Genomic DNA, 13,509 nt, shown 5'->3' with positions numbered 1-13,509 from the left:
AAAAACAAAACATTTGCTTGCAAAGCACGCCATTAGCATCCACAAAATAGTCTATTAAGTTTCTGGACTCCATTAAATGAAGATGCCCAGTATACATGGGATTGTCTCTTTTAAAGCTGCTGGGAAAGGGTCTGCTGCCTGGCTAAACACTCTGACCTCTGCAGGTCCTTTCAGCTTGAGTTCAAGAGCTAATGTCCACCAGGCTCTAGAAACCAAATGAAGCAACTGTTGATTGCTGTATATTATCCCATTGCTACTGGCAGGCCTATTAAACATGAAGATGCAGGAGTCAGCCATTTTTGTGCGAGGAAAACACACAGAACTCTGAATCTGGTGCCTGGCCTTTGATCCTGACCCTGCTGCAAACTGCTATGTGCTCAGATGACCATTAACACCTGCTCACCTACCACAAACGCCAGTATTAGGGATGACTTCTGTCCTCCACCCCAAAATGCATCTGTCCATTTCTTCAACACGGTACTCAGGAAGAGCTCAATTTCACCTTGGGCTACTTGGTGGCAACTGGGACATTAAAATTGCACAGTAGCTGCCTTGTTTTAGGACTGTAAACTATTAGCAGCACTCACAGTGCTTCTCAAGCATATTTAGATGACATCTATTAGAAGAATAAATTAGCAACTAACTCCTAAAATAAGGTACTAATAAAGAATAAATAATAAAGAAAACCATCAACTTAATAGTAGCAGTCTAGATGGGCTAATGGAAAAAAAATATTCACCCAGTCCAACTTATAGAGTAGCTTCATGTAAAATAATCAGACAAAGAGAAAGCTGTAATTTCTATGGCTTTAATTTTTATCTTAGCTTTGTTTTAGCAAAATTGTTTTTGTTTGCCTTCAGAAAATCCAGCCAAATGAAACTAAGAGATGATATGTCTTTTTTACAGCCTTGACAGTTTTTATTTCCCTCATCCAATTTTTATCATGTTACAGACCAGCATAGTTTATTTAAACCAAATGTGATTTTGAAGCATTGGCATCCTGGAGCAGAGCATACATAATCGACTGTGATCAAGGGAGTCCGACAGTCAATCTGGAAATGTTGAGTATTGGTTGTGCACGCTCCTAGCTTCTTCCAAACACCAGCCTGGGCTGGCAGTCTACAACATCAGGGTGGCAACTGTGCTGTTAGCATCCAGATGCAGCTCAGTGTAAACAAATGTCTCCATTTGGGGTTTTGTGGTGCAACAGGAGTAACCATAGGTGGGTCTGTGATCATGAAGTGGCAATGCGAAACTGATAGTCTAAGCTGCCTTACCCCTATTTAGTAATGCCCTGGGGTCAGTACAGAGAAGGGGCTCAGAAATGAGTCTCTGTGATTTTGCAATGGCAGTAACTTTGAACTCCTGGCTGAAGTAGAGCCACAGGATTTAGAAATGGAAGGGGCTTAGAGATCATTTATCCTAATCCTCTCACTTCATGAAAAAAGAATTAATCAGAGAGGTAAAATGCCTTGATCAAGATCACAGGCTTGTGGGTGACAGAACTGAAGACTGACTGAAGGACTCCTGATTCCCAGTCTAGGGTTGTACCACAACACCATGTCAGGCATGAGAGGCCCTCCTGGGAGGCCTCACATATACAAGGAATCTGGAAAAACACAAAATAATGAGCATTTCCTCCCCTTTCCCAGGGAAACGGCTTCTATGCTATCCGCCCCTTATTTTTCACCCATATTTTACAGCCTCTCATTTTTAATGCTATAAATCTGCTTTGTTCACTTCTGCCTTTATAATACAATATGAGGACCGAAAAGCCCAGAAAGAACCACATTCCTAGTATTACTTTCAACTATGTCTAGTATTATTTTCTCATTTACTGGGAAAGTAAATTCAACAATAAATAATAATTGCAGGCTTTAGTTACTGAAGTAATGAAGAAAGTCTTTCACAGTCATGAGACAACTTAGCCCTGGGCGTACCATTTATCAATTTCATCTTTATTTTCTGGACCTCAGCTTTCTTCTCACCACTGGATTCAAAGATGTCACGATAGGCAAAAGAACAACACCCAGTGTAGATTGTGAAACCACAAAGGGGAAAGGAAACAAAGCAAGTGTCACACAGCCCCTTTCCCGTGATTTCATTTAATTCTCACGACAGTGTGGTGTTTTTGGCAGAACAGGCATCTGTGCCCTCATTTCATACATAAGGAAACTCCCACCAGGAGAAATTCAATGTCTTCCAAGATCCCATAGATGGTTAGCTGTAGACTAAATTCAGACCCAGATCTTCTGATCCCCAATAAACAGTTGATTCTATTACTCCACAGATAACATATACCATTGGTTTTTGTTTTTCTATTTCGTAGAAAGAAATCCTAATTCAAACTTACTTTTCCATAGCAACAGCTATATCTTGAAAGCCTTGTGCAGTGATGTTGTTCTTGTCCCATATTACAGTCCTGTTTGAAAACCAAATCACATAAATGATCAGACACTTAGAGAAAATGATTCTCACGTTGAATATAAACCTCTTATAGACGGCACTGTCTAGATATTTCAGTACAGCTGCATTATGTGAGCAAGGAATAATGTTCATCTTCATTTCTAACAAAATAAGGATAAGCATTTCCCCCAATATTATATTCGTAACACATTTACCATGCAAGTAGTATGGAAAAACTGTACTTAAAAGCAATAGCACATATATTAACTTACTATTATGTTATCTAACTTTCACTAGACAGAAAACTCTAAATTCTGATATTTCTGATATTCTCCCAATCATATTCTCATATTTATGTCTGAGGTGGAAGCTATTTACAAAAGATGCTAACCAATTCCATGCCCAATATAAAGAATTTCAGCTACTGAGATTTCTCACCCCAAACAGTAAAACACTAATGTTTCCAAAACACTAGAGAAAATCTGTCATAGTTCCTTGTGTTTTCATTATTTCTCTGACATGGCTTAATTAGTAATCCTAGGAACTTCCTCACTCTGCTGGCAAAATATCAGTTACTATAAACAGGAGATTGTTTGCTTTTTAAACACAAAATCTATTTGGGGAGAAAAATATTACTTTACCTTCAGAATGTGTAGACTTCAGAGGTATTTAGGATTTGTCAGTTCACCCTGACACACAAAATAGCTTTTATTTGTCTGGATGATCCTGGCCTCACAACTTTCACTGCCTTCCCTTCCTAATCTCGATGACCTTCTTTACACACATACTGACCTTCAAAGAAATTGCTGCAGATTTTGGCTTTTGGCTTCAGTTTAGACAGAAAACTCAGACTTTTATGCCAGAGACTAGAAAAACATCATGAAAGAGCCCTTGAGGAGCAATGTGAATTAACTCTTCATTCACCAGACTGCTGACCTAGGTAACAACTCCAATCTCTCTGAATGATGGATGGCAACAAGGTGACAGTGGAGCTAGTCCTTAGGAAAAGCCACGCTTAGGAAACATGGAATAAAACTGCTAAAGAGAACAGCTAGCACCCAGTGTGAGCCTGGTTTTGAACCAGCAGACCTTCTGTGCCCCTTGTTTTTAAGTCTTTATATTGGCAGGCATGAGCAAGGGGGTTAAGACCTTGGGCTCACAGCGAAGTATGGGCTCTGCTCACTTAGTGTTGCCTACAAAACCCTCCTAGCTTCTCACTGCCTTTACCTACACATTGGTCAGCTATCAACACTGATGTGAAATAGGAAATTGTGGCAGTTCTCAGTCAGGTGCTACCTTACAACAGAACTATAAGACAACAGACCAAAGGAATCACTACGTCTAAATTTGGGAACACCCTCCTCATTATTCTGACAGAAGTCTTGACATTGTCACCTCTTCTCCTCAAGATGGCCTCATGGGAAGCCCAGGTCCCCTTGGGCCCAGCAGCTCTGCAGTGCTTGCTGTTCAGAATCTGCTCCAAGCCTTCCTCATGAGTACGGAGGGCGAGATCTGCCTACCTGAGCTTAGTGTTGATCTGCAGTGCTTTGGCCAGCATCTTCGCTCCCATGTCCCCCATTCCGTTGCCGCTAATGTCCACTTTGGTCAGGGACGTGTTGCTTCCCAGGGCATTGATGATGATGGTGACCTCGGTCTTGAGTTTCGAGTCAGCCAGGGACAAGGACTGCAGAGGCTGTAGAGCAAATGACACGCGGTACTCAGCAGTCTCATCAAAGCAGCACCCACTCTCCACAACGCATTTCGTGGAGAATGAGAGGGGATGGACCCACTGCACGTGTCTGATTTTAGAACTACTACCTAAAAGACACTCATGGATGGAAACTGAAGGTTCTGGCACAAAATGGACCACTGGAGTCAAAGATGGAGAACTTGTGTTTTAATGCTGAATACCTACCACTTTTCTTTTAAGGGAAGCCAGGGAAAGACACGCAGGCTGACAAATGCCAGCGTGAAGCAGAGGATAGGATGAAATAAATAAAAACATAACATAAAAATTTCTCAGCTTTAATATGATCACCTTTTATACCCATTTTATTTTTATACAAGGTGAAATGACACCTTAAAATACGAATAGAGGACAAATACAAGATAAAAGCCAGCCAGGATTAATAATAGCTGACAATTATTGAACAATTACTATGTTTAACCACCATTTAAGCTTTTTATGTGTATTAATTCACTTAATCTTCCCACTAACCCATTGCTTAGAGGCTACTGTTATCCCCATTTCCCAAACCAACAGAAAAGTTAGGTGACTCAACCAAGGTTACATTGTTAGAAAGCACCTGAACTAGGATTCAAACCCAGATGTATTGGTTCCAGATCTCATGCTCCTAACCTTATACCACATCTCCCTATTAGCTTATCGCAGATCTTTTTGATCGTCACCCTTTATCTTTTTTTTTTTTTTTGAGACAGGGTCTTGCTTTGTGCAGAATGCACAGGCTGGCGTGCAGTGGTACAATTACCACTCACTGCAGCCTTGACCTCTTGGGCTCAAGCCATCCTCCCACCTCAGCCTCCTGAGTAGCTGGAACTACACGTGCGCACCACCACATTCAGCTCATTTTAAAATATTTTTTGTAGAGACAGGGTCTCACTATGTTGCCAAGGCTGGTTTTGAACTCCCAGGCTCAAGTGATCCTCTCACCTTGGTTTCCTAAAGTGCTGGAATTACAGGCATGAGCCACCACACTCGGCCTTAACTTTATCTGTTAAGTTTCAATCAGAAGATACATCTACAATTCTTAAGTAAAACTTGTGTGGCTTTTTTTTTTTTTTTTTTTTTTTTTGAGACAAGGTCTTGCTCTGTCCCCCCAAGCTGGAGTGCTGCAGTGGCATAATCTCGGCTCACTGCAACCTCCGCCTCCCAGGTTCAAGTGATTCTCCTGCCTCAGCCTCCCGAGTAGCTGGGATTATAGGTGCCCACCACTATGCCTGGCTAATTTTTGTATTTTGAGTAGAGACAAGGTTTCACCATGTTGGCCAGGCTGGTCTCAAACTCCTGACTTCAAGTGATCCACCAGCCTCAGTATCCCAAAGTGCTAGGATTACAGGCGTGAACCACCGCACCAGGCCTTGTGTGACCTTTTTATTTGACCATAAGCTGTATGGTGAATCCAAACCAGTCCACTCATTGTCCATCCATTTAAACCAGATATTGAAAGCCACTCAGCCTAAAGGCAGGTTTTGTTTGTCTTGCATGGTATCTGACCAAAATAATAATAGTAACAATAAATTAATAGAGCTTCCTACTTACACCCAGCTCACTTTACTAGTTTATGTTGCTTTCCTAGCCCTGTGGGCATTTGAGTTTGCATTCCTTGATTTAAGCCATAACTTATTAAAGTGGGGTAAGAATTCCAGGTTAACTAGGTTGAACCAAAGTGGCTCTAAATGTCAGAATTCAGACTTCCCTGGGAGATGTGGATGTCTCCTGGGTTGCGTGGGTCCTCTATATTGTCCTAGCCACACTAAACAAATGATATGGTTATTGCATAAGCAGTCCCATCACTACAGGAAGTAGTGATAGAAGCAGCTTCTGGGGTAATCTATGACCAAGTTCCACAATGCCTGGGGGATTGGAGCTCTCAAGGTGTGCCTGGGGGTCTACATGACAGACCCCACACACAGCCTGGGGTTTGTCTGTGTCTACTCAAACACTTAACATTGACTTCCAAAGCAACATCTGTGAGAGGTTCATCTACCAAAGGGCTACAGGAGACAGAATGAGGGTGTTGATGGTTTCAAGACCCAAATATCAACAAAGCATCATTATGAATTTGGTTGGTACCAAGAGACAATAAGCATATTATTGTCCTTATCATCCAAATTTACCATGGCTTTCAAAGTTAATACATTTACGGTAAAATCAAAAGGTAATGCTGCATTAATCAGAATCAAATTTATAAAAGTTAAATGGCCTGGTAAGTGCTAAGGCAATTAAAACCTGGGCCAAAAAGTCTGTATATATTTAAACTCAAGTGGGTATAGCTTGGTTTCTTCAATTTTCTTAACATCCTACATACAGGTAAGCAGAAATGACAACTAAAAACTCTTCAGGCTCAGGAAACTTACTGTTTTAAAGAAAAACAAACACAGTATGCTTTAATAAAAAGATGTAATTACATCTTTCATCATTTCAATAATCTTGATTCAATTACTACGAAAATGATATATTATAGCTTCTTCCTAATACTGGAAAACTGCCAACTCTCCGAGCTATCAAGCATCAATTCCAGGACTATATTCAAATTCTAATACACCCCAGTTAATACTTAAAAATAATAGGCAGAGTCATTAATGTGAACAGAACAGCCTGAATTGCATGAATATTTATAAGGTCATCCCTTCTTGATTTATTGTACTTCTGTGTAACATTACTATTTGAAATCTTACTATTTCTTTTTCATAGCTGAACATGCTTAATCTGAGAATCTGTCTCCTGGCTACAGGCACCCCCAGGAGAAATACATTCTGCTCTACTGGTTACAAAATGGGTTTGTATGTAATACTTCAGAACAAAACTCCCTGTCATCTTGGCCCCTCTATGTTACTGTCCCATGACTCTGGGTGCAGCAGACTGAAAACCACCGTCTATAGCTGAAGGTGACACTGGAACCCACCAGCATGCAGGTTTTTCAACTGAACATAATGTATAATACTGGGTGAATAAGGTATTCCACAGGCTGGTCAAAGAACAATCTCTACAAACACCAGGTCAGAATGTAAAAAGTAAAGAGATTTTTTTTTTTAATATGTAAAACTTGTAAATACATAAAACAAAAAATGATCCCAATTGTACCAGGTATTGGTAAAAATTTTTATCGTCACAAGACTCATCTCCTAATCATTTCAAATTCTTTTGCATATTACCGATTTAAAAGTAGAAAAAAATAGAAGAATTGCTTTCTGAAAAAGCCATCTACTTTTCAATGGCAGGAACACAAAAAGCTTTTCATTGTACAGCATTATGAGTGACACTCTATTCAAACTTGTAACTTGACAGAATTCACATTTATATAGCAAACTTTATCATCTGCAAATATGGTTTTAGGTATATTTTAACTATCATCTTTAAGTAACGGACTTCCAGAATTATAGATACAGTTTGAAGAACCTCACATAATGAGCAAAACATAAAATTTATGTACTTTTCATAAAAATATAAATTTTCCTAAAGTATATGTTAAGAAAAAAACATTTTGGGGTGAATATTAAGTATAATTACGTAATATTAGCTTCCCTAATCTGTTAAAACTGGGCCAATACTGGAAAATCAGAAACTCAAACAAGGCAGAGTGATGCAAAGTCAAATTAAATATGTAAAGCAAACAGCATAAACTCTGAGAAGTCTAAATTAAATTCTAATTATATCCCTAATTTCAATAACCCAGCATAAGAGCAACAAAATATGGGGTTTATTAGCAAATGAGGGTAAGGAGAAGTGCTGAATTCATTAAATAATAACGAGATTCATTTTCTAGCCCACAGATTGAAAATTACATCCACAATGAAGAAGAAAGAGAACAGAATTTTCTCCTGCCCACCAGCTCAGAGCCCCGCCAAAGAAGTGGGGGCAACGGCAAGTGAGGGAGTGTCCAGTGTCCATCCCTCCTGGCCTCTTAGCTTTCACAGAAAAGTCAGCTTACAGTTGTAATAGAATTTGCTCTTTCCTGGTATGAATTCAGAAGGGAAAATGATACTTTTTCAAACTGTGACATACTTCACATGATTAATATAAAAATCATCCTCATGACCTACAAAAGTAGCTATTACAAAACATGAATAATGTGACTCTTTATAGTAGGAATACAAATTGATCTGAGTTTTAGGAACTGGAAAAGCTGAGTCTGGTGACCAAATAGGACTTTGAGAGGAAACAGACAAAATATTAGAGAGCATCAGTAAAGTATAAGGTGTAACACGCCAGCTCTAAATTAAATGGATTCATGGTAGAGTGCTTCTTATTTTGTCCATAAAATAACTTTTCTTTCTCCTAATCCATTTTAAAGGACAGCAAAATAAGATACTATTTGAAATTAAACTTCTTTACCCTGAACTAAATTTTGGTCAGGAGCAACGAAAGAGGATTAAAAATACAGAGTGCTACTAGACTTCAAGAAGCAATTAAAGATGGAAGAAGGCCGGGCGCGGTGGCTCACGCTTGTAATCCCAGCACTTTGGGAGGCCGAGGCGGGCGGATCACGAGCTTAGGAGATCGAGACCACGGTGAAACCCCATCTCTACTAAAAGTACAAAAAAATTAGCCGGGCGTGGTGGCGGGCGCCTGTAGTCCCAGCTACTCGGAGAGGGTGAGGCAGGAGAATGGTGTGAACCCGGGAGGCGGAGCTTGCAGCGAGCCGAGATCGCGCCACTGCACTCCAGCCTGGGTGAGAGAGCGAGACTCCGTCTCAAAAAAAAAAAAAAAAAAAAAAAAAGATGGAAGAAAACTTCCTTGGTCTCCTATAATTCCACATAATTATTAGATGAAATTCAAATTAGCAATATATTTCTCAGCATTATATAAGGTCATAAAGTCAAATAGATTGTGAAACTTCATGCCTGAAGATTAGTTTATTAGCTAAAGTTAGGGAGTAATAAGGCTAATTAAAAGATAGGCTCAGGAGTCAATTTATACTTCTTTTTATCTATTAGTGACAATCTTCCTTTAATTGACAGTGAGTTGAATGAAGTAAAAAAGTAAGTTTTTAAATACATTCTACAACTCTACTAAAGCGTATTTATTCCATTTTTAAAGAGTAATGGAGAATGTACACATTGATAAAACTATCTGAAAGCATTTCAGCATTAATCCAGTAGAAATAATCAGTAAAAATGGCAACAAACAGAAGATTTTAGTAAAAAATGTTTAACATAATACTCACTGATTCTTCATCTTGAATCATCTGTACTAAGTTGTCCAATACAGGTGTCAGATTTCTAAAGAGATTTTAGAGATGTGGACAGTGGAATCAAATCAAAAGCTTTCAGGAGGCTGGTTATTTTCATCATTGTCATATAAAAAAATTCAAAACTCTTACTTGGATTTCATATTATTAAAATTTTTGCCTAATGCCAGGTGTTGTATTGATCTGTTTTTACTGAGCCACACTATTAAGGTAGATAGGTCAGGTTCTAAACCTGGAAAGAATCAGAGTAAGTAGAGCATCAAAACACATGTGTATAAATTAATTTTCAGCTGGAACACAATTAAGCAAAGGTGACATGTAGTTGGATGACTTCCTTTACCTTCCTGAGGGGCCTGGGATTCTAATCTTTCATTTTCAAAGGCACTCTTTGCTCTCTTTTCATGTCCTATTATTTCACAGGGATAAACTCATTCTCTACAAAGACTTATCTAAATCTCTTATACAATCAGTGGCTAAACCAACTCAGCAGGAAATGGGAATGAATAATGGCAGAAAGTTTCATCGCTCCCACCACTCTGTGAGAGAAGATTCCAACAAACTGTTCACTGCGGGTAAGTGGAGTTAAAGTTGTCTATGCAATTTCACAGGTTCATACTAACATGATACTACAATCAGCAGAAATGAAGCTAATGATACAAGCTTCTGAATAAATAAACAAAAGTACAATTTTATTATCAGCAAGAATGCAAAAAGTTGGGCTTAGACCTTTTTCAACGTACTGGTGATATTTTTATAATTGAATTGTTTTACTGCATAGACTTTGCACAGTTGGCCACAGAATCAACTTAGTAAGACCGTGGCACAGATTTATTCTACAAATAAATCCTATTGTTAAATTTAAAAGCCCTATTAGTCATGAAATAAAATAATATTTTTATTAAGGTATTGTCTGGATTTGGGTAGAAGATTATTTTCCCCTTATTAACTTGCTTCAAAAAATATTTCAGTTTCATTTCTTTTCTGATATCTGACTTACCATTGTCAGAGATGTCTAAGCTGGTGATGTTGTGTATTTCAGCAATGCAACCTTCTAATACTTGAGCACCTCCTGATCTCAGCTAGAGAAACACAAACCAAACACAGAGTAAAGTCTTCACTCTACTGGAGATGTAATCAAAAAATTAAAAATAGGAGATAGTTAGTCTTAAAATAAACTTAGCACCAAAGAAAAAGTAAAAGCTTATCAACTCCAAAGAAGCTATTATAAATGGGTAAAGAGCCTATCACTAGCCATTGCTGCTGTTTCCTATGCCACGTGATCCCACATTAAATCCTAAAACCATTAGAAAAAAACAAAACAGAAACAAGATGACCACCACCCACGCCATAGTAGCAAAGCAGTGCATTATCAACCTAGAAGAATTTCTTCATTTCTGACTTTTGGAACTCTAATAAATTCATTTTATACATGAGAAAGTTACTGTTTTATTTGACTGTTACCGATTCCAAGGTATAAACTCTCCACCCAAACAAAGGAGACAGTAAAGACTTACTTTGATTGTCAAACATTTCAGGAAGGACCCATCCCTACCTGTTCTAAGAAATGAGTGAGTTCTCACTAATAAGGCAGAGATTAGCTAACTAAAGATGACTGCAAAATGATTTGTACAAATGCTTCGAGCCATGGAGGGAAAAATGTTAATATAAAATATTATTATGATGATTGTTTCAGAGCAAAACTAAGTGCAAATGATATTCTCACCTCATTTGCAATTTTATTTTAAAGAGAAAGTCAACCTGAAAAACCCAATACAGTACTTTTCATCTTTTCCTATGAAACCAAAGCATATTTTACAGCAGTCATAATATCTTTGTATTTTCCATTCAGCAAATATTTGTTGAGTTCCTACTCTGTGTAAGGCATTGTGAAGGATGCAAAGTTTCCTAAGCTGTGGCCCTTTTGCTCAGTAAACTTACTATCTAATGAGGAAAAACAAACTATCATTTTTTGGAAACCTACTACGAACCAAGGAACATGGCAAGTCCTTTACTCATGTAGGAAAATTAAAATTTATAAAAATTTTGACAACAAATTTACAATACAAGGTGCTATTTTCCACGTGTCTAGGTTTTGATGTAAGGATTAGAAGAATCCTCATTTCCCTATTTTGGATGCGATATTTTGCTAGTTCCTTGGATCAAAACTTGCCAACTTCTCTGGCTTCTTGTATGGTAAGCAGAGTTCTGCACAGATCTTTGAGAATGCTCTCTATTCAGGAGAATTTCAGTTGGGATATTTACATTCAGCCATTCCTACTTTTTTGAGACAGTGTCTCACTGTGTTGCTCAGGCTGGTCTTGAACTCCTGGGTTCAAATGATCCTCCCACCTCAGCCTCCCAAGTAGCATGTGCCACCGCATCTCATCATTTCTACTTTTTAAGGTGACAGATTGCTCTAAGGTGAGCTCTAAAGTAGAGTATTACAGAGAGGCAGACCTCTCCAAGGGACTGGTCTACATACTTCAGGGAAACCAAAACCAGCTTCACAGCTGAAGGGCTTCTAACCTGTGTGTGAAGCTATTGTCAGGACTGACTGCCAGGCCCATTTCACTACACCTGCTTGTTTTCTCAGGAGCTCTCCAGCTTACCTAAATGCCCCATCGAGCCTATCTCATCATGACACCTGTATATCTTCCCCAGCACCTTGCTACTCAAAATTTGAGATGAATAAGTACAGAAATTGAGTGTAAAAATTTTTAGAAACCTTAGTAGTAAAAATTTTAGGTCTGTTGTATCTAATCATAAAAATTGGGGGCTTGCATATCTTATGTCTTTCTAAATCTTTCTTGTATTTTATTCATATTATATTTTATAAATGTATTGGTTTATGATAGATTGGAAGTTTAAAAAACATAAAAAATACTTTATTTACTACAGATAGTTCTGAAAAGCATGGCTCTAGGTCCCAGTTTGTTTAAACTTGAAGAAGTAAATGTGTACATACACTATGTCAAAGCTAAAGCAAGAACTTATTTAAGCAAACACTTCTCAAAAAACAATTTGATTTTCAGAGCAAGAAAAAAGTATGCTTTTGAGAAGATAAACGTAAATGTGTTAAGTCTTTACAATTTCATATTTGCTGATAGTGATTTACTTGTTGAGAAATAAAATTTCTGTTAGAAAATTTCTATGTTCTATCATTGTAAAGTACAGTAAAAATATTCCATTTATAGAAATAGAAAATATCGGTAACATTTAAATGCTTAACTTTGTTTATACATACTCCTTACTGATATTTGTAGTATATACACATAAAACATACTTTCCAATGCTTAAAAAATAATCAAATGTATCAATATATTCTAATTGATTCATAAAGTACTTACACAATGGCCAAGCTAATGAAAGCCCAAGGAGAAAAAACAGAAACCATTATCAGCAGTATGCAGAACAAGAATAAAGAAGCTAAAGTCTCTATCAATAAAAAATGTAAAAAAGCAGAGTCAGAAAAAATACTTCTAACTAAAATTTGCTCCCAAAACAAAAATTTAGATAAGAAAATAACTAAGCTTTAGTTACCAAGAACATTCAAGTCACAGGTTATTAAATGTCTAAAATTCCCCAAAAGCTAAAGCTTTCCCAAAACAGTAAAAGCTTTTTCATTACTGTAAATGAAAATCCTTTTAAATGAATTTGCATAATTAGAGGCTGTCTGCATGTGTGCATGTAAAACTGGTTTTTAAATTACCCTTGTTTGGATCCCACACACTAGCATTATTTAAAAGAAAGCAAGATCAAAGAGAAGTAAATGTGACTAAAACGTTGAACACTTTTTGAACTGTTAAAAATAAAATCATATTTCTTTCAAGAGAGTAGTATCCTCTCACTCAAGAAAGGTGGAACATTTCTGATCTTACTTATAATTCTAAGGAAAAAGTTATATCAAACACTCAAATATCCATAATGGCGATAAGGACAGCAAGGAAAATTAAAATCAAGAAGGAACTTTTAATAATTTACTTTCCTTTCTTACTATCATTTGTCATTTAAAAAGATATGGCAAAAATATAAAATGACCCCCAAATTATCTACTATTCTTTCATAGGGGTTCCAATAGTAATTTTTTTTAAATTAATTTTTATCCTGGGAAATTTTCGTACATAAAATTGAATGGTGTAGGTTTCTCCAAGGACAGAAAAAATTAGACAAC

General features: G+C 37.4%; 1 protein-coding gene across 15 annotated transcripts in view; it reads right to left on the bottom strand.

Moving 5' to 3' along the window:
- CARMIL1 (capping protein regulator and myosin 1 linker 1) overlaps positions 1–13,509 on the bottom strand; it is a 337,716-nt gene that overhangs the window by 94,592 nt on the left and 229,615 nt on the right. For all 15 annotated transcript variants that reach the window (XR_009211234.1, XR_009211235.1, XR_009211233.1 and 12 more), the window contains 5 exons: positions 10,336–10,417; positions 9,471–9,570; positions 9,315–9,369; positions 3,927–4,099; positions 2,354–2,422 (listed from right to left, as the gene is read on the bottom strand). Coding sequence is in view for 11 of the 15 variants with exons in the window: in XM_058432050.1 (XP_058288033.1) it covers positions 2,354–2,422; positions 3,927–4,099; positions 9,315–9,369; positions 9,471–9,570; positions 10,336–10,417 (479 nt within the window). In the remaining 4 variants the exon portion in view is untranslated. The remainder of the gene's footprint in view (positions 1–2,353; positions 2,423–3,926; positions 4,100–9,314; positions 9,370–9,470; positions 9,571–10,335; positions 10,418–13,509) is intronic.

Source organism: Hylobates moloch, unplaced genomic scaffold (genome assembly GCF_009828535.3).
Source record: "Hylobates moloch isolate HMO894 unplaced genomic scaffold, HMol_V3 SCAFFOLD_20, whole genome shotgun sequence".
Taxonomy (NCBI): Eukaryota; Metazoa; Chordata; class Mammalia; order Primates; family Hylobatidae; genus Hylobates; species Hylobates moloch.
This window is presented reverse-complemented; position numbering and strand designations above follow the sequence as displayed.